Below are 16,085 nucleotides of genomic sequence, written 5' to 3' on the forward strand. Positions count from 1 at the left end.
CTAAATTTACGAAGATGACATTAGTTTTTGATTTTTTTAATTAAAAAAAAAAAAGGATTTGCCAAGTTTATTTCCAAATATATAAAGATATGTGTTTATTTGTGTTTGAAATTGATTATGGATTGATAAATGTGTAGCAAGAGAGTTGGTGTTAAACTTGTGGATTGATATGTGTTAGCAGGAGATGAGATTTTCCAACAAAGTATGAGCTGGAGGGTTTCTGCTAAATAGTAGGAGTTCCCAACCCCGACCATTTTTGTTTGGGGTTGCCCAAGCTTTGCTAAATGGTCGGGGTTGGGAACCCTGATCATTTCGAAGCAAGTCGAAATGATCGGGGTTCCCAAACCCGACCCAACCCCGACCATTTTGTGCAATGTTTAGAGGCCTAACCACCGGATGACTGTGGGCGAGTTCCTAATTAGTCGGGGTTGGCAACCTCGACTAATTATGATCATGATTTTTTTAAAACGACCAACTTTCTGGCCACGGAGCTAAAGTGGCAAGAAAGTGAGTCGATTTTGATAAATAAATTTGGATAATGTCAATTTTGGGAATAAAAATTTTGAATGAGTTTATTTTAAAAATTTATTCTATAAAATAATCTACATGTCTTAATTTGAAATCAACTAAATTTACGAAGATGACATTAGTTTTTGATTTTTTTAATTAAAAAAAAAAAAGGATTTGCCAAGTTTATTTCCAAAACCCAATCCCAAAAATTTCCCCGTCTCTCTCTCTCTCTCTCTCTCTCAGAGGAATCGCCCAAGCCCCCGAGATCTGCCGTCGCCATCATCTGAAGAGGGAAACAAGCTGTAAGATCTCTCTCCCCCTCTCTTCCTCTCCCTCTCTCTGCCTACAAATCGAAATGAGGCGATTCCTAGTTTTGCCGTGATTTCAGATAGAATTAGATAAAGAATTATTATTCTCATTTTGAATTTGCATCGTTCAATAGGATCTGAATCGATGCCCTCTTGAGTCATCAAAAATGGAATCAAACCTATGCTCCTGTAACCGATTCAGATCGTCAAATGTTACGGTGCCCTACATCCTGAATGAGCATTTTTTTTTGCTTTAAATTTGATGTTTCACCTCTCTGTTTTGTCAAAATCGCGTCTTTGTAGATAATCAATTGTGATTTGTTATTTAGCTGGACTGAAATAGGCATTAGTTGTGTTTTGGTTAATGCAAAATGTTTTACGAAACTCACATCGCACAAATTGTAAACCAATCATAGAGTTGGGATTTGTTCCTACTATTATTTAAATATGTCTAGCATTAAAGTGGTGGCAGTTTGTTAAAAATTTGACCTTTTTGACAATTTGATTAGCTTCAGAATGGCGAGAGAATTATACATGTCTTGAATGAGATTAAAGTGGTAGTTTGAAATAAGCAACAATAATTTGATGAATCATTTATAAAAGCCAAGCCTTGTGGATCTAGTGGGTCTATTTAAGTGCATAATGCGCTTCAGTTTTGTTGAAAATTGTAAGTTTTCCTGTTGGGATTCTGGTCCCTATTGGCTACTTGCATATGGTGTTATGTCAGTATCGGTCTATGTCTGCTTGTGAAGTCTCCCTTTTTTCTTTTGGTGTTTGTTATCCGCTAATTTTGATGTTTTAGTGGCAAGTAGAAATATTTAATGATATATGATATATGACGTGGCAGCACCCAACTACAACAAGTAGAACAACAAGATAGCTCTAGCTAAATTAGCTGTTTTTTATACTTGTTTGCACTGGAACCATCAGAAGAGATTTTCGCCAAATTCTGACTCAGAAATTTTCACCAGTGCTGTAGTTATACATATTGTTTGATAGGCTCAATGTACCTCTAATCAGAGTTTTGGATGTGATAAAACTTTTGTTCTCTCGACTCAAATTGCTTTCTTGATGGTTGGATGCTGGAATTGGGAAATTGCTTTAGGTATTTGCATTTTAGCTATAAGTGAAAGTATTTGAGATAACACTATTAGTCATCCAATGAGCAAATAGTGTGCAGAATATGATAAATAATTTTTGAGTTTGGTTAATCCACAGTTCAAATCCCTGGTTTCCGTTGCTCCTGACTTCAATTATCTAATAAAGTTTTTCCGGAGATTACTACTTCCTGAGTGTAGAATGTATTAAATTGCATTTGTTCTCAGATAGGGATTGTTCATGCTTCTAATATCATGAGAATGTCCTTATTCCATTGGCGGACATACCAATGATATGTACTATGAAATAAAGCTTGAGCTGTGTTATGCTGTTTTAAGTTATAGTCTGTAACCACCAAAAGGCAGAGAGTTTTGGTCCCTAAGCAACTAGGCTAGGAGTTTTTAAAGTCAATGCACGCTAAACTCTTTGTTTTATAAATTATTGCTTAGACCATTTGGTTATATAAACTATAACAATGTGCTCAGAATAGTATTACAATTTACTTGCTTCTCTGTTTTTTAAGTTTTGCAGGCATAAGGAAATAGGAAATTCTGATGGCTATGGTTGATGAACCCCTTTATCCAATTGCAATTCTCATAGATGAGTTGAAAAATGATGACATACAATTGCGATTAAACTCCATAAAGAGGCTTCCTACTATTTCACGGGCACTTGGCGAAGAAAGAACAAGAAAAGAGTTAATACCTTTTCTTAGCGAGAACAATGACGATGATGATGAGGTTCTGCTTGCAATGGCAGAGCAGTTGGGTGTATTTATCCCATATGTCGGAGGCGTGGAACATGCTCATGTTTTGCTTCAGCCCTTGGAAACACTATGCTCGGTAGAGGAAACTTGTGTTAGGGACAAGGCTGTTGAATCATTGTGTCAAATTGGAGGACAGATGAAAGCGAGTCATATTGTGGACTGCTTCATCCCTTTATTAAAGGTAACAACGAAAGAATCTAATTCATTTGAATTATGGCTTTATGCCCCATTCTCTTGCTATGTCTTGTCCACATTTTTGTCATGGCCGTCACAAGTTTATGTATGGCTTTTTTTTTATTATTACTATGCAACACATGCGTTGCATGTGGCGTACTTGATTTAAGAAGTTAATAGTAAATTATGTATTCTACATTATTGATTCTTAAATATGTACTTACGATATAATATTTACTTAAGGCATATTGATTCTCAATATATCATGCATGAAAGTTACAAAGGCCACCAAATAAAAACTTAATATTGTATGTCTAGTATCTTGTTGGAATAGCAAAAATTGTTATTAATATAAAATTACAAAAGCTATAGTAGCAAGATGGAATCACAACTGATATAATGACATTGTTCAAATAGCTCAGTTCATGGGAATTGTATAGATCAAATTTTTAATCCAAATTAAAGAATCTCAATCAAGGGACAAATTGATCTGGATCTTATATAAGAAATCAAAAGTTTTATGCAATTCAATCAAATGTATCATATATAGGTTTGTGTATTTTGATTTACTCAATGAGCAGAAGATAGATAGCCAATATGTTTTATTTGTTTATCTCTGTAGTTTAAAGTTAATAGGAACATAAAACTTATTGGTGGTTAATAAAAAAGAAGACAAATAAAGTTTTATGATTCAACATAATTATTAATGAAAGAACATAAAAAATGCTTAATGTAGGTAAGAAAATTAAAATGGCAAGAAATATTGAAAGTGTTTGATAAGTTGATAGCATCTCTGAACTTAAAGTGCAAATGAGTTAAGTAATTTGTTAAGAATTAAACCATGAATACATCTAATGAACAAGAAAGCATAACTTACGACCTATATTCGATAGAAAAAGAATGATTTATGATAAATATCACAAAAAGCTCTTTACAATATTGTGCAAGGAGGAAAAATCTTTAAATGGCTCTACATAAACGTAAAAAATAAGTTCGTTCAGTCTTTCTAAGTATTAAAAAATCAATAAAAGTTTACTAATATACAGTAAAAAAATGCACACACTAAAAATAATCGTTGGTTCCCAAATCAGATGTATACATACTGTTAAATATCACGACCTTCAAATAACAATCTTTCTATAATCTATCATCCTTCTCTTTTTCAAGGATTCAAGTGGTAAAACATAAATCAAGAGCTACAAATTGAACATGAGATATAGCGTTCGACTCCATAAGAAATAAATCTTTAAGTTTGCATACCATTTGATAAATATTATCCAATGTATGCATGTGCACATACATATACAAGCTACGTACACTATAGACCATTTGACAAACTTTTCATATAACATATTTCATAAACCATTGTGTTGGTGTAGGAATTTGGCTTATTAGGCGATATGGTGGATTGAAGAGAATGGATGACCGTAGTTTATAGTGTAGAGATGAAAAAATGTTATGTAAAAGGGAAAATAAAAGAATGGTTAGTTAATTGGATCCATAATATATGCATTTAATTAAATTAGTTATGGAATCTTTAAGAGCTAAGAAACTAATTAAATATTATTATTATTATGATTTATAATTAATTTAATTTAATTCAATTTAAGACTCATCAAATGAGGTTTTAATATAAATCAAATAAAGAAAATAATTAAAGTTATAATTATCAAATTTGAGAGGGGTAAAAAGGACAATCAAAAGTTTTAGCACATCAATCATCTTTTATATGTAGTATAGATTTTAGAAAATATGATATTCAAGGCACATATTTCCACATTAGAAAAAATGTTTGAGGAAATATTATATTCAAGGCAAACATATCAGGAGTAGTACATGGGATTCATGAGAGTTCTTATTATGATGATTACATTTCACAAAACACCCCCTTGAACTTTGGGAGGATTCCCGAGAAACCCCCATGAACTTTCCTTTCCACCAATTCCCCCTACCTTAGGAATCTTGTCTCTCATGGAACTCCCTTAAACATTCAAATTTTCCCAGTGGATCCCCTAGTTGTAAAGGGCAAGTAACTAAAATATCATTGCGAGGAAAACTCCTCAATTTAATCATCTGCCATTTATAGGCAATGGACCCCCTTACACCGCCTTTTTTTGCTAGATGGGTCATGAGTCACATAGAAACCTCTGTCTTTTCTTTTATGGGTACCTTCTCAATTGACCACCTCACTTGTTCTTTATTCTAGTTATGTTAAGATCTGTTCTTTCTTAGTTTCTGTTAGTTGTATCAAGCGCTTTCTCTGTTCGAACCTCAGACAACTTTCAAAATTTTACTACTTTTTTAAAACGTGCTCTTTGAGTTGAAATTTTGCATGTAGGATGTTTGAGAATTCCAAATCAAGATAGTTTTGGATTCTCCTTCTTACTAAGAATATTCTTGACTTAATATGGTTGATATATAACAATGTATTCTGAGCTCAAAGTGTAGATTCAGTTGTTCGCTACATGTTGCGTTAGTCAATTTAGACCATTTATAATGCTGGTCATCTTAGACAAATCCGCTGGTGCATATCTGCATTGGACAAATCATCATTAAGCAATAAAGCTGTAATTTACTTTGTCAAACAATGCATATATTCTTGTACAAATATCAAGAATAATGTTTCTAATAAATATTGCAATAACATAGGTTATTAATAATACGATAGTTTCAACATCTAGGTGGTTCCACAGAGTGCCATGTTGTTGATATTTTTTAGCTTTGCTTATTCTAAAACTAAAAAGTTTCCATTTGGGAAAATAGTTTGATTTGGCTTCTTTTTGGTTGTATGCTATGTTATTCGGACATGACAATATCTGAATTTTTAATTGACATAGTCTTCACTTAAGGATTCTTTTTGTCTGAAGAAAGATAGCTTAGAAACTTAGGCATTTCTAAAAAGACACTAAAACCTAACTTGTCAACAACAATGGATAAACACAGATGAAGAAGCCCTAGGCGCATACTTAGCTAACGGACGAAAACCATGTAAACTATGACCATTAGTTAAGGAAATAAAGTCTTAGAGAAGAAACCAAGTAAATACGCTCGATATTAGGCAAATAACAGTTTTCTCAAATAGTTCGCAATATCCTTACCAGTTGACGACACCGGATAAATATAGAACAAAGCTATGTAAGTCGCGACTGCAACAAGTAAAAAGAGAATTTAAAAAAAAACACTAAAATATGCTAACATACTAGATCATACTAGAATGTAAGAGCAAATTAACTCAATTTAAGCTATAAACCATAAATAATAAAAAGTTTAAAATTAAAGCCGGTAGAAACCAAACATATATTATTATAGTGATTTTTAACTACAAATGTCTACAATAATTTTATTGTAGTTTAATCACTCATACAAGACGTGAGTTGTTTCACACAATATCACCAAGCGAGGATATACACCAGCGAGCCGATGGAGGGTTCCCCAGCTGCAGGCCAACTAACATGGCTTTGATACCAACTAACTTGGCTTTGACACCAATCATGACCAGGACTGTTTTTAACCTTTATATGACAGAGCTAGCTCGTGAGTAATACTGTGTAGACGGAGGAGAGGATATAAATACTATTTATAGCTATATCTTCTTCTTCGTTTACATGTTTATCAAAAAGAAAAATGTAAAACAATAAAAATGGAAGCAAGAGAATAGACAACGGAAGCTGAAACAAAATAAAGAACTTCAAAGCAATCTAAGTAGTAGTATTAACAGAAAGCAAACTTACATACTTGATAGAAAGCAAATTTACATACCGAAATATTTTATAAACTAGGAGTTGGGAGATGAACTGGCCAGCATCGAAGTAGTAGTACTAGTACATACTTTATACACTTATCTTACAAACACTCGAAAGAAACTTGAAAGCAAACCTCACTCAAACTTAAAAGAAAAACAAGAAGAGAAAACAAGAGGGATTTCAAAGAGAATTTTCTCACTTTACTCTCTAAAAAACCTCCCCTATCTTCATGAACTTCATCCCGTTTTATAGAGTTTTTAAGATACTATACAAAGATGCTTTGTCATGATTTGTGGGACCCACTCGAGCAAATTTGTCAAAAACCCACATGAAAATGGGTTATAGAGTAGTCTTTGTAAAGTAGGTAGGTATGGATCATGAATTGCTTCATGCTTAAGTATCCTAAGTGAGAATCCAATGTAGAACTATTGACAGCATACTGTATGCAGTCTTTTCAGCTTTGGCATTTCATTATATTTGTAGATTGCTGCTTCTGCTTAGCTGTGATTCAAAATTGCATTAGAGTTTATTATTTTTTAACTATAAAAAATATATTGGTAAAAATTGATTGACTTAAATTTTAAGTCGTTAGAATTAATCATTTTCATAGTTTTACAATAATTTAATAGCATGTCACATATTTCTTCTACCAAGTCACTGTCCATTGGTATACTGTCCGAAGAAGAGAGTTCATTTTCATAGTAGTGCTTTGCCGCTATGAAACATCATATACTTCTCTTGTTTTTAGGCCAATTGGTGGATTGGTCATCCATCGTTCTATGACTGCTTTGACTGCCATTGTCTGAAAAACTTCTGCCATAGTAATATTTGTGTAGATAATCTGAAGTCCATCCGTCATATAATATGAATAATCTTCGATTAGATATTCAAGTTTTTTGTAGAAGTAGATGGTACTTTGAAAGCGATCCAACCTTATATCATAGCGTTCCTAATGAAACTAGCTGTGAGTATGGAGCCTGAGACGGTAGAAATGTCCCATATCTACAAACTTGGAAAATATTCAAAATTGCTTCTCTCATGTAATATAGCCGTAATATTGAATTGAAGGTGCGCAAGATTTATTGAAGATAGGAAGATAGCTGTCTTTTGACAATGGCTGACAATCCTTTTAACCTTATTGGACTGTAAATGAGGGATCTCTTGTAATTCTCAATTTTAGAGACAAGCCATGCTTTTATGTGAGATATATAATTAGGAATTTCACGGAGGATTACAACAAATCGAGGAGAGTTATATGTCATAAGAATTGTGAACTCTTTGTGGTCATTCAGAAGGAGAACAATATTGTCTTCTACTTTTGCCTTAATAACATTTTGAATGTCTTGAGACAAAATATTTAATTTAGACTATATTGCTTTCTGTTTAGACACTTGTTGCAGATATTTTATTCAATGTATTCTGGTATTTTAAGAATTTGAAACATCTCTTTAGATGTTAATGTCACCTTATTAGAATGAGGATAGAGATAATTAATCTCATATGAAAGATCTATAAATCTTTCTCGTAGCTGATTATTTTGTTTAATATATTTCTCATCTTTTCTTTTGGAAGATAGACTAAATGAGTCATGTAAACTCTGATTTGCTTTTTCTCTTGAGCACATATACTGTTCCACAGATCATTAAAGATCATATAATAAGGGATTGTAATCTTGGGTCATAGAAATATCTTGATCTTTTTAAGGCTTGGGTTGAGCAAGTAGATATCACTTAGTTTGAGCGATAGAATTTTCCTTTAGCTTTTGAGATTGAAGCTTGACGAGACATCTTTTTCCAGCAAAATGTTCAAAAATGTGTATTTGAGTTTAATATTTTGTTAAAGTATCGAAAAATATTTCTAATTGTTTTCAGTATTTTTCAAAATTTCTGGAAAAGAAAATTATTATTTTTCGTAGTAATATGAGAAATTCTCAACATTCATGAAGATAATATTCTAAGAACTTTAGGTATTCTCACTGAAAGTAAGTGTTTTCTAGTGGCCTTCGTTTCTAAGTGTAGAAAGGAAAAGGTAAGATGAGAATAGTTTTTAATATATTTTCTTCTAATATTTGCATTTGCTAAAAACTCATTTTTATATAAAATTTTGAGAATATTTTTCCATGTATAATGTTATTAATTTGATATTCTAGTACTTGATAGTTTATCCATACAAGATTATTTGATCTTTTATAATCGATAATTTGACTTGAAATCGTGTTCAAATAATTGCTAGAGTCTAAACAACATGTATCATAGGAAGTTTTTATTAGATTATCTTTGATAAGTTCTTTGGTTTCTTCTTTACGGAGAGAAGATTTTCATCCATTTGGACTGACATGTCGAAATATTTATTATCAAAAGATATACGAGAAAACTCTTTTATATAAGAGAAACGAACATTCCTTTTATTATTAAGAATCTTTTCATTGAAGGAGTCTGGATAATTGTTATTATCATCTTCTACATTAGAAAGAACATTTATAAATTTTTCTTTATAATGTTAGATAGAAAATAGTCGATTAACTAATATGTCTTCTGATTCTTTATTAAACCAAAAAGAAACATTGAGACTACTGGCATTTGTGTGAATGTCATGATTATCTACAATAAAAGGCTTACGATTATATTGATAAAATGAGTTTAAAAAATAATACGTTGTTTGATGTCTTTAAATAAGACAAAGGAAGTTTTGATTTTAAGACCTCCATTGCAAATATAAGCATTAGTAAGTTTATATCTTACTTTGAGAGCTTGCCCATTAGCAGCGCTAACTAGATGATATGTTTTTTCATAGAATCTAAAACGAACATGATCTTCTATAATGCAATTCACATCTGCTCCAGTATCAATTAGAGCGGTGTGCTGAACAGAGTATTCATCCATAATGTTAAGCATGATCTTACATCTCCATTTCTTTTCAACATATGTTTTTATAGAATTTATAAATTCATTATTATTGGAGTTTTCTTCATGTTCGAAGTTTTTTATTTCTTTGAAACCTTCAAATTCTTCTATACTTTTATTTTCTAAATAAGTTTTCGGATTTTTTTATTTTATGTTTAAGATCAAGAATTTCTATCTTCATATTTTTCTTGTTCTTTTTAAAGTTCTTCAATATTTATTTTACTTTCAATTTTCTTCTTAGTTTGAATTCTATTTATGATTTCAGAGAAAGTATAGTGTTCATTATTCTTCTTTCCATCAATGGCTTTCACTAGATTTTTCTCTTTGTTTTTGGTCATCTCGAGATACTTAGTTAATTGCGTTCTTTTTGCTTATGGATCAGTGATGACATCTATAGTATCAAAAATAAATTTTGTTCGTGTTCACATAAAGTATTTAACTCAGAAGTTCTTGAAGAATTTTTCGTTATTAGAGATATAGGCTTAGGATGGTTAACTAAACTATTAAATACGATTATCGAGACGAAAAGAATGCCGGATGAGTGGAGGATTAATACTTTGATACCGATATACAAGAATAATGGAGATGCACAAAATTGTTAAAATTATCGAGGTATAAAATTTATGAGTTATACTATGAAACTTTGGAAAAGAGTAATTGGGCAAAGACTAAGAAAGGAAACAAGTATATCTGAAAATCAATTTGGTTTTATGCTTGGGAGGTCAACTATAGAACCTATACATATTTTGAGACGGTTGATGGAGAGATATAGAGCGCAGAGAAATGATCTACATATGGTTTTTATCAATTTAGAAAAGCTTATGATATAGTGCCTAGAGAGATAATGTGGTGGGTGTTAAAAAAAAAACATGTATCTAGTATATATATTGATGTGATTAAAGATACATATGATAGAGTAACAAGTAGAGTAAGAAGTAGTGGATAGATTAAACCGTTTCCTATTACTATAGGTTTACACCAAGAGTCACCTTTAAGTCATTATCTTTTTGTATTAGTTATGGACTAACTTACTAAGCACATTCATGACAAAATTTCATGATGTATGTTATTTACCGATGATATAGTGTTAGTGGATAAAACTAGAAGAGATTAGTTCTAAAGTAGAAAGATGGATACAAACTCTTGAATCTAAAAGTTTTAGAATTAGTAGAACAAAACTAGAATATATAGTGTGTTTTTAGTAAAATTAGGAAAGAAAGAGAGCCTACGGTACATATTGATAGCCAAAAAATACCTAAAACTAATCATTTTTGCTATTTAGTATCAATCATTAGGCATGCTGGTGAGACAGAGGATGATGTTGTACATCAAATTAAATCAGAATGGTTGAAATGGATGAGTGCTTTAGGAGTCTTATGTGATTGTAGAATACCAATGAAATTAAAGAAAAAATTTCATAGAATGGTTATAAGACTAACTATGCTTTATGGGTCAGAGTGTTGGGCAATTAAAAAATATGTTTAAAAAATAAGTGTAGCAGAAATAAGAATATTACGATGATCTTGTTGGTATACACTAAAAGATAGGATAAGAAATGAATACATCCGTAGTAAGTTAGATGTTGCTTTTATTGAGGATAAAATGAGAGAATAGATTAATATGGTTTGATCATGTACAATGAAGACCGCTTAGTGCAACGACTAGGAAAAATGATAATATTATAGTTAATGAGGCTAGGAGATCTAGATGTAGACCTGAAATGACTTTATTAGAAGCAATTAAGAAGGATATGCTTAGGACTAATTTAACGAAGGAGATGACCCATTATAGAATGGAATGGAAGAATATGATTCATGTAGCTGATCCCAAACATGTATGATTAAGGCTTGGTGGTTGTTGTTAAACCAATCGTATTAACTTGGTGGTGGTTGTTAAACCAATCGTATTTACTATTTGAATTAGTTCTTCAAAAGGAATTTGAGCATAAGGTATTTGTCCATTACTTTGTTCTTTAATGGATTCTCTTACTCTCTCAGCAAATAAAGGCGGAAGACCACGAACAAATTTTTCTTTCCAAATAGGATTATTACAATCATGTAGTTGGTAAACTTTAGAAAGAAAATTGTCTTTGTACCATTTAAATCTGTAAGGGTTTTGCACTTAAAATTCATAATTTGTTCGCTAAACTTATAAAGTGATGGTAAATAGAAAGGAGTAAAGCGTAGACATTAGCTAAACTTATAAAGTGATGGTAAATAGAAAAGAGTAAAGTGTAGACAACATCACTTATATAATGTCCATTTGTATTAAGAATTGGTTCTCCTAGTTGATTTTATTTATAATTATTTAGAATGTTATTTCTTTCTGTTGGAGTGAGATAACGATCCACCAACCTTGTAACTAACTCGAAAAAGAGGAACACATTTCACTTGCAATGTCTTTTTCAGTATTGCCTTGTTGTTTACAAGCATTAACGTAGATAAGCATTTTTTGTAATAGATGTATGGTTTGATATTCAGTGTAACTATCAAGATTCCACTCAACAAGAGAATTTTTATCAAAATTTGTCTTATGATAATTCAGTGTAACTATCAAGATTCCACTCAACCGTCTCTCGGCTCGTCGGTGTATGTCCCTGCTTGGTGATATTGTGTGAAACAACTCACGCCTTGTACGAATGCTTAAACTACAATAAAATAATTGCAGACATTTGTAGTCACTACAATATTGTATGCTTGGTTTCTAATGGCTTTAGTTTTAAGCTTTTTACTATTTATGCTTTATAGCTTACATTGAGTTAATTTGCTCTTATATTGTAGTATGATGTAGTACTTTTAGCATATTTTAGTTAGTGTTTCAAATGTCAGCCGACATGTTGGACGTGTCGGCCGACACGTCAGATTTAGGGGCTGACCGATACGATATGGAGCTTTTCAATGCGTATTGCGTTTTCATTGTTCATATCGAATATATCGAGGGACATGTCAGATATATCGGGCGGGTATATCAGGGGACATGTCGGCCGATTTTTCAGTCTGAAAAATTGGTTGATTTTTTTATTCTTTTGGTTATATTTATCTAATCATGTTTGAGTTTAAATTCTTGATTGTCTTAGTATAACTTCCAAAGACAAAACCGATTAGTTAGGGAAAATGAAAAAAAGGCTGAAGTTGTTTCCATTGCTCATCTTCTCTCTCTCCTTCGACATCTCATCGGTCTCTTGTCCGAGCTGTTGCTTAGATATCAATATCGGGTGATCTTCTCTTTCCTTAACCATCAACATCAGACTCCTCTTTTCTCACTTCTTTTCTTCAACATAAACCTAAGTATCATAAATTATTTACTTTTTATATGTTTAGACAGTATAATTTATTAAGTATATTTAGGTTTCATTTATGATGTTTATATTACACATATGCACACCATCAGATATGACAATCTGATATGTTTTTCCATCTCCCCCAACATATCCCTGATTTTCGCTATCCGACATGAATTTTAGCCGATCGACATGAACTTGACATCCAACATTTAAAACCTTGATTTTAGTGTTATTTCTTAGATCTCTTTGTACTTGCTATAGTTGCGACTTACACAGCTTTGTTCTGTGTTCATCCGGTGTTGTTGTCTGGTGAGGGTATTGCGTACTATTTGAGAAAATTGTTATTTGCTTAATATTTAGCTTATTTGCCTGGTTTCTTTTGTAAGACTTTATTTCCTTAACTGGTGGTCGTAGTTTACACGGTTTTCGCCCATTAGCTAAGTGTGCGTCTAGAGCTTCTCCATCCATGTTTGTCCCTTACTGTTGTCAGGTTGAGTTTTAGTGTCATTTTAAGATGCTTAAGTTGCTAAGCTATCTGGGTTCAGATAAAAAGAATCCCTACGTGAAAACAATAAAAACATTATAAAATTACATCTTTCCAATAATAAAGATTTTCCCAAAAAGAACATAGATATTAAATGCAATCCTAAATTAAGTAGTATAAATGCTATTAGTTATTTTGATTATGAATCCTCTTTTGAAATCGATAAATAATTCATAAGAAAAGATTTTAATTCTCCAAAAAATTGAGACAAAAGAGAGTGGTTTTTCTAAACTTATAAAGAGGATTTTAGATCATCTATTAGAGCCTTATATTATACCTATATGCGTATCATCAAGCAAAATATACCTTTTTTTCTTATGGTATGAAGTTATAAATCTAGATCTAAAAAATTCTCTTTAATAGTTACCTATTGAGAATAATGCGTTTGTATTGAAAACAATTTTTAATACATGGAAAATAGATAAAGATAAAGAAACAGAATCTTTACATCCACCCCTTGAACCAATAAAAGTTGGAAAAGAAAATGTTAAAGCTACTCCCATCACAACTCTCGAATCTTCGAGTGGCTAACTCTCGAATCTTTGAGTAGCATAGCCAAACAAGATAGTATTGTCCTTGTGACTAAACAAAATAAGTTTGCTAACATTCACCTCCAAACAATAGGAAAACAAACTGATAGGATTAAAAATATGTTTCCAGATATAAAGAAAAACTTATCATTCACCAAGTATCTATACCACATTTTACTCCCCAGACTTTCACTGAAAACATCAAATCAGTAAACAATAAGCCTTTTAAACTTGGTGAACAAATGAATAATCTTAATGAAGAACTAACTAAAAGGTTGAAAGATATGTCTAAAGGTAAATCTCTTGTCATTAATGTTTTATCCGACCTTGAGTCCCAATTCGATGACATATCTGATTATAAGTCAGATCATGATTTTGGAAAACCTCTAAGGATTCAGAGTGTATATATATATATATATATATGTGTGTATATATATATATATATATATATATATATATATATATATATATATATATATATATATATATATATATATATATAATACAATATATATATATATATATATATATATATATATATATATATATATATATATATATATAGCTATATTGTTAGAAATTAGTTCTTGGGTTATCGGTTAGGGCATTAACCCATTAGCCTATTACCCATATGTAACCCATATATATACCCATGGAGATGAATGAAATTGTAACTACTCTGATTTTCTCACTCTCAACATGGTATCAGAGCAGGTTTTCAAACCCTAACCCTACTGCCTCCAAAACGCCTAGCCGCCACTCTAAAAAAAAAAAAAAAGCACTGCTGCTGTTCTTCGAAAACCCTAACCCTTACCTTTGGCGATCTTCCTCCTCTCAGATCCCGTCTCCTTCGTCCTCGTCTTCTTCGCGAGCCGCCGCTGCCAGATCGATCGCTTTCCCCTCCTTCGCTCCGAACGCCACCTTATAGAACTCCGCCGCCTCGGCCTTCTGCGCCGCCACCGTCACCTGAGGCTTCGTCGCCGTGAAGCTCATAGTCGCCGTCGCTGCTGCTCCATTATCCTCGGCCATGGCGGGAAAAGGAAGGTAGAAGAGAATAAAACCCTAACCCTAGAAAGAGAGAAAGAGGCTCGGAGGAGGAGATTGCTGTGAGAGGCTCGTCATCGTCTTCGAAGCTTGCTGTCGCCGACCCCAGATCTCCTCCGAAGCTCTCCCGTCGCCTCACGAATTTGCTTGGGCTTGGTTGGACTGTGGCCTTTTTTATTTATTGGCAGCAGCTGTTGTATTTTTTAGTTGGCCCATTCATTTGTTGGGCCTTCTTTTGGTAGAGTCCTGTATGCTTGCCTAAGCTCTTAGAAAGAGTTCCTCAAAAAAAAAAAAATTAAATAAATAAATAAATATATATTTAAAAAAAAAACTTCTGGTTAAATGATTAACCTTTGGACACTAACCTTCGGGTTCCTAAACACTAACCTTCGGGTTCTATTCTAACCTTCGGGTTCCTACACACTAACCTTCGGGTTCTATTCTAACCTTCGGGTTTTGTACTAGAAGATTGTGATCCTCCTGTTCCTGTACTATCCTGTTCAGAAACAATGACAGGATCTGACATCTCTTCTACTGCAATTACTACCCCTACTACTGCTGATATTTCTGCTCCCAAAGTTGTATTGGGAACCACTGTGAAGTTAAATGGCACAAACTATCTTCTTTGGGCTCAGGCCTTTCGCATTTTCATTGGAGCTCAGAACAAATTAGCTCATCTTCTGGCCCCTCCTCCTGCTTCTACTGATCCTACGTATACTGCATGGATCTTTGCTGATTGCTGTGTGATGACTTGGCTCCTTAATAACATGGACGCCCAAATCAGTAGCAGTGTCATGTTCTCGAACACTGCTAAGAAAATGTGGGATAATTTAAAAATTATGTACGGGAATGAGAAAAATGCATCCCGTGTATTTGAGTTGTATGAACGTCTTTTCTCTCTTCAACAGGGCGATCGCTCTGTACCCGAATATTTTGGTGAAGTAAAGAGTCTGATCGATGAATTAGAAATGCATCAGCCCGCTATTACGGATGCCGCGACACTGTTGGGATATCGTAGGGACCTTGCTGTCTCTAAGTTCTTGTCCGGTCTGAGTCCCACCTTGCAATCTCAGATACGGGGCCAAATACTAGGGGGAGATACTATCCCCTCATTGACTGCTACTTTCTCTAGAGTTATGCAAGTAACTACTGGAGTACCTACTGCTTCTTCTACACCGTCCG

The 16,085-nt window shown here is 32.8% G+C and overlaps 1 protein-coding gene across 4 annotated transcripts in view; it reads left to right on the forward strand.

Moving 5' to 3' along the window:
- The window catches only part of LOC109843483 (serine/threonine-protein phosphatase 2A 65 kDa regulatory subunit A beta isoform-like), a 32,561-nt gene continuing 17,155 nt past the window's right edge, over nt 680–16,085 (forward strand). For 2 of the 4 annotated variants that reach the window (XM_020412418.1, XM_020412421.1), the window contains exons 1-2: nt 682–812; nt 2,440–2,863. In XM_020412418.1, coding sequence (XP_020268007.1) covers nt 2,471–2,863 — 393 coding nt within the window. In that variant the 5' untranslated portion in view covers nt 682–812; nt 2,440–2,470. Of the gene's footprint in view, nt 813–959; nt 1,037–2,439; nt 2,864–16,085 lie in introns of those variants that run through there. The other 2 variants (XM_020412419.1, XM_020412420.1) reach the window with 2 other exon arrangements.

This window comes from Asparagus officinalis, chromosome 5, assembly GCF_001876935.1.
Source record: "Asparagus officinalis chromosome 5, Aspof.V1, whole genome shotgun sequence".
Taxonomy (NCBI): domain Eukaryota; kingdom Viridiplantae; phylum Streptophyta; class Magnoliopsida; order Asparagales; family Asparagaceae; genus Asparagus; species Asparagus officinalis.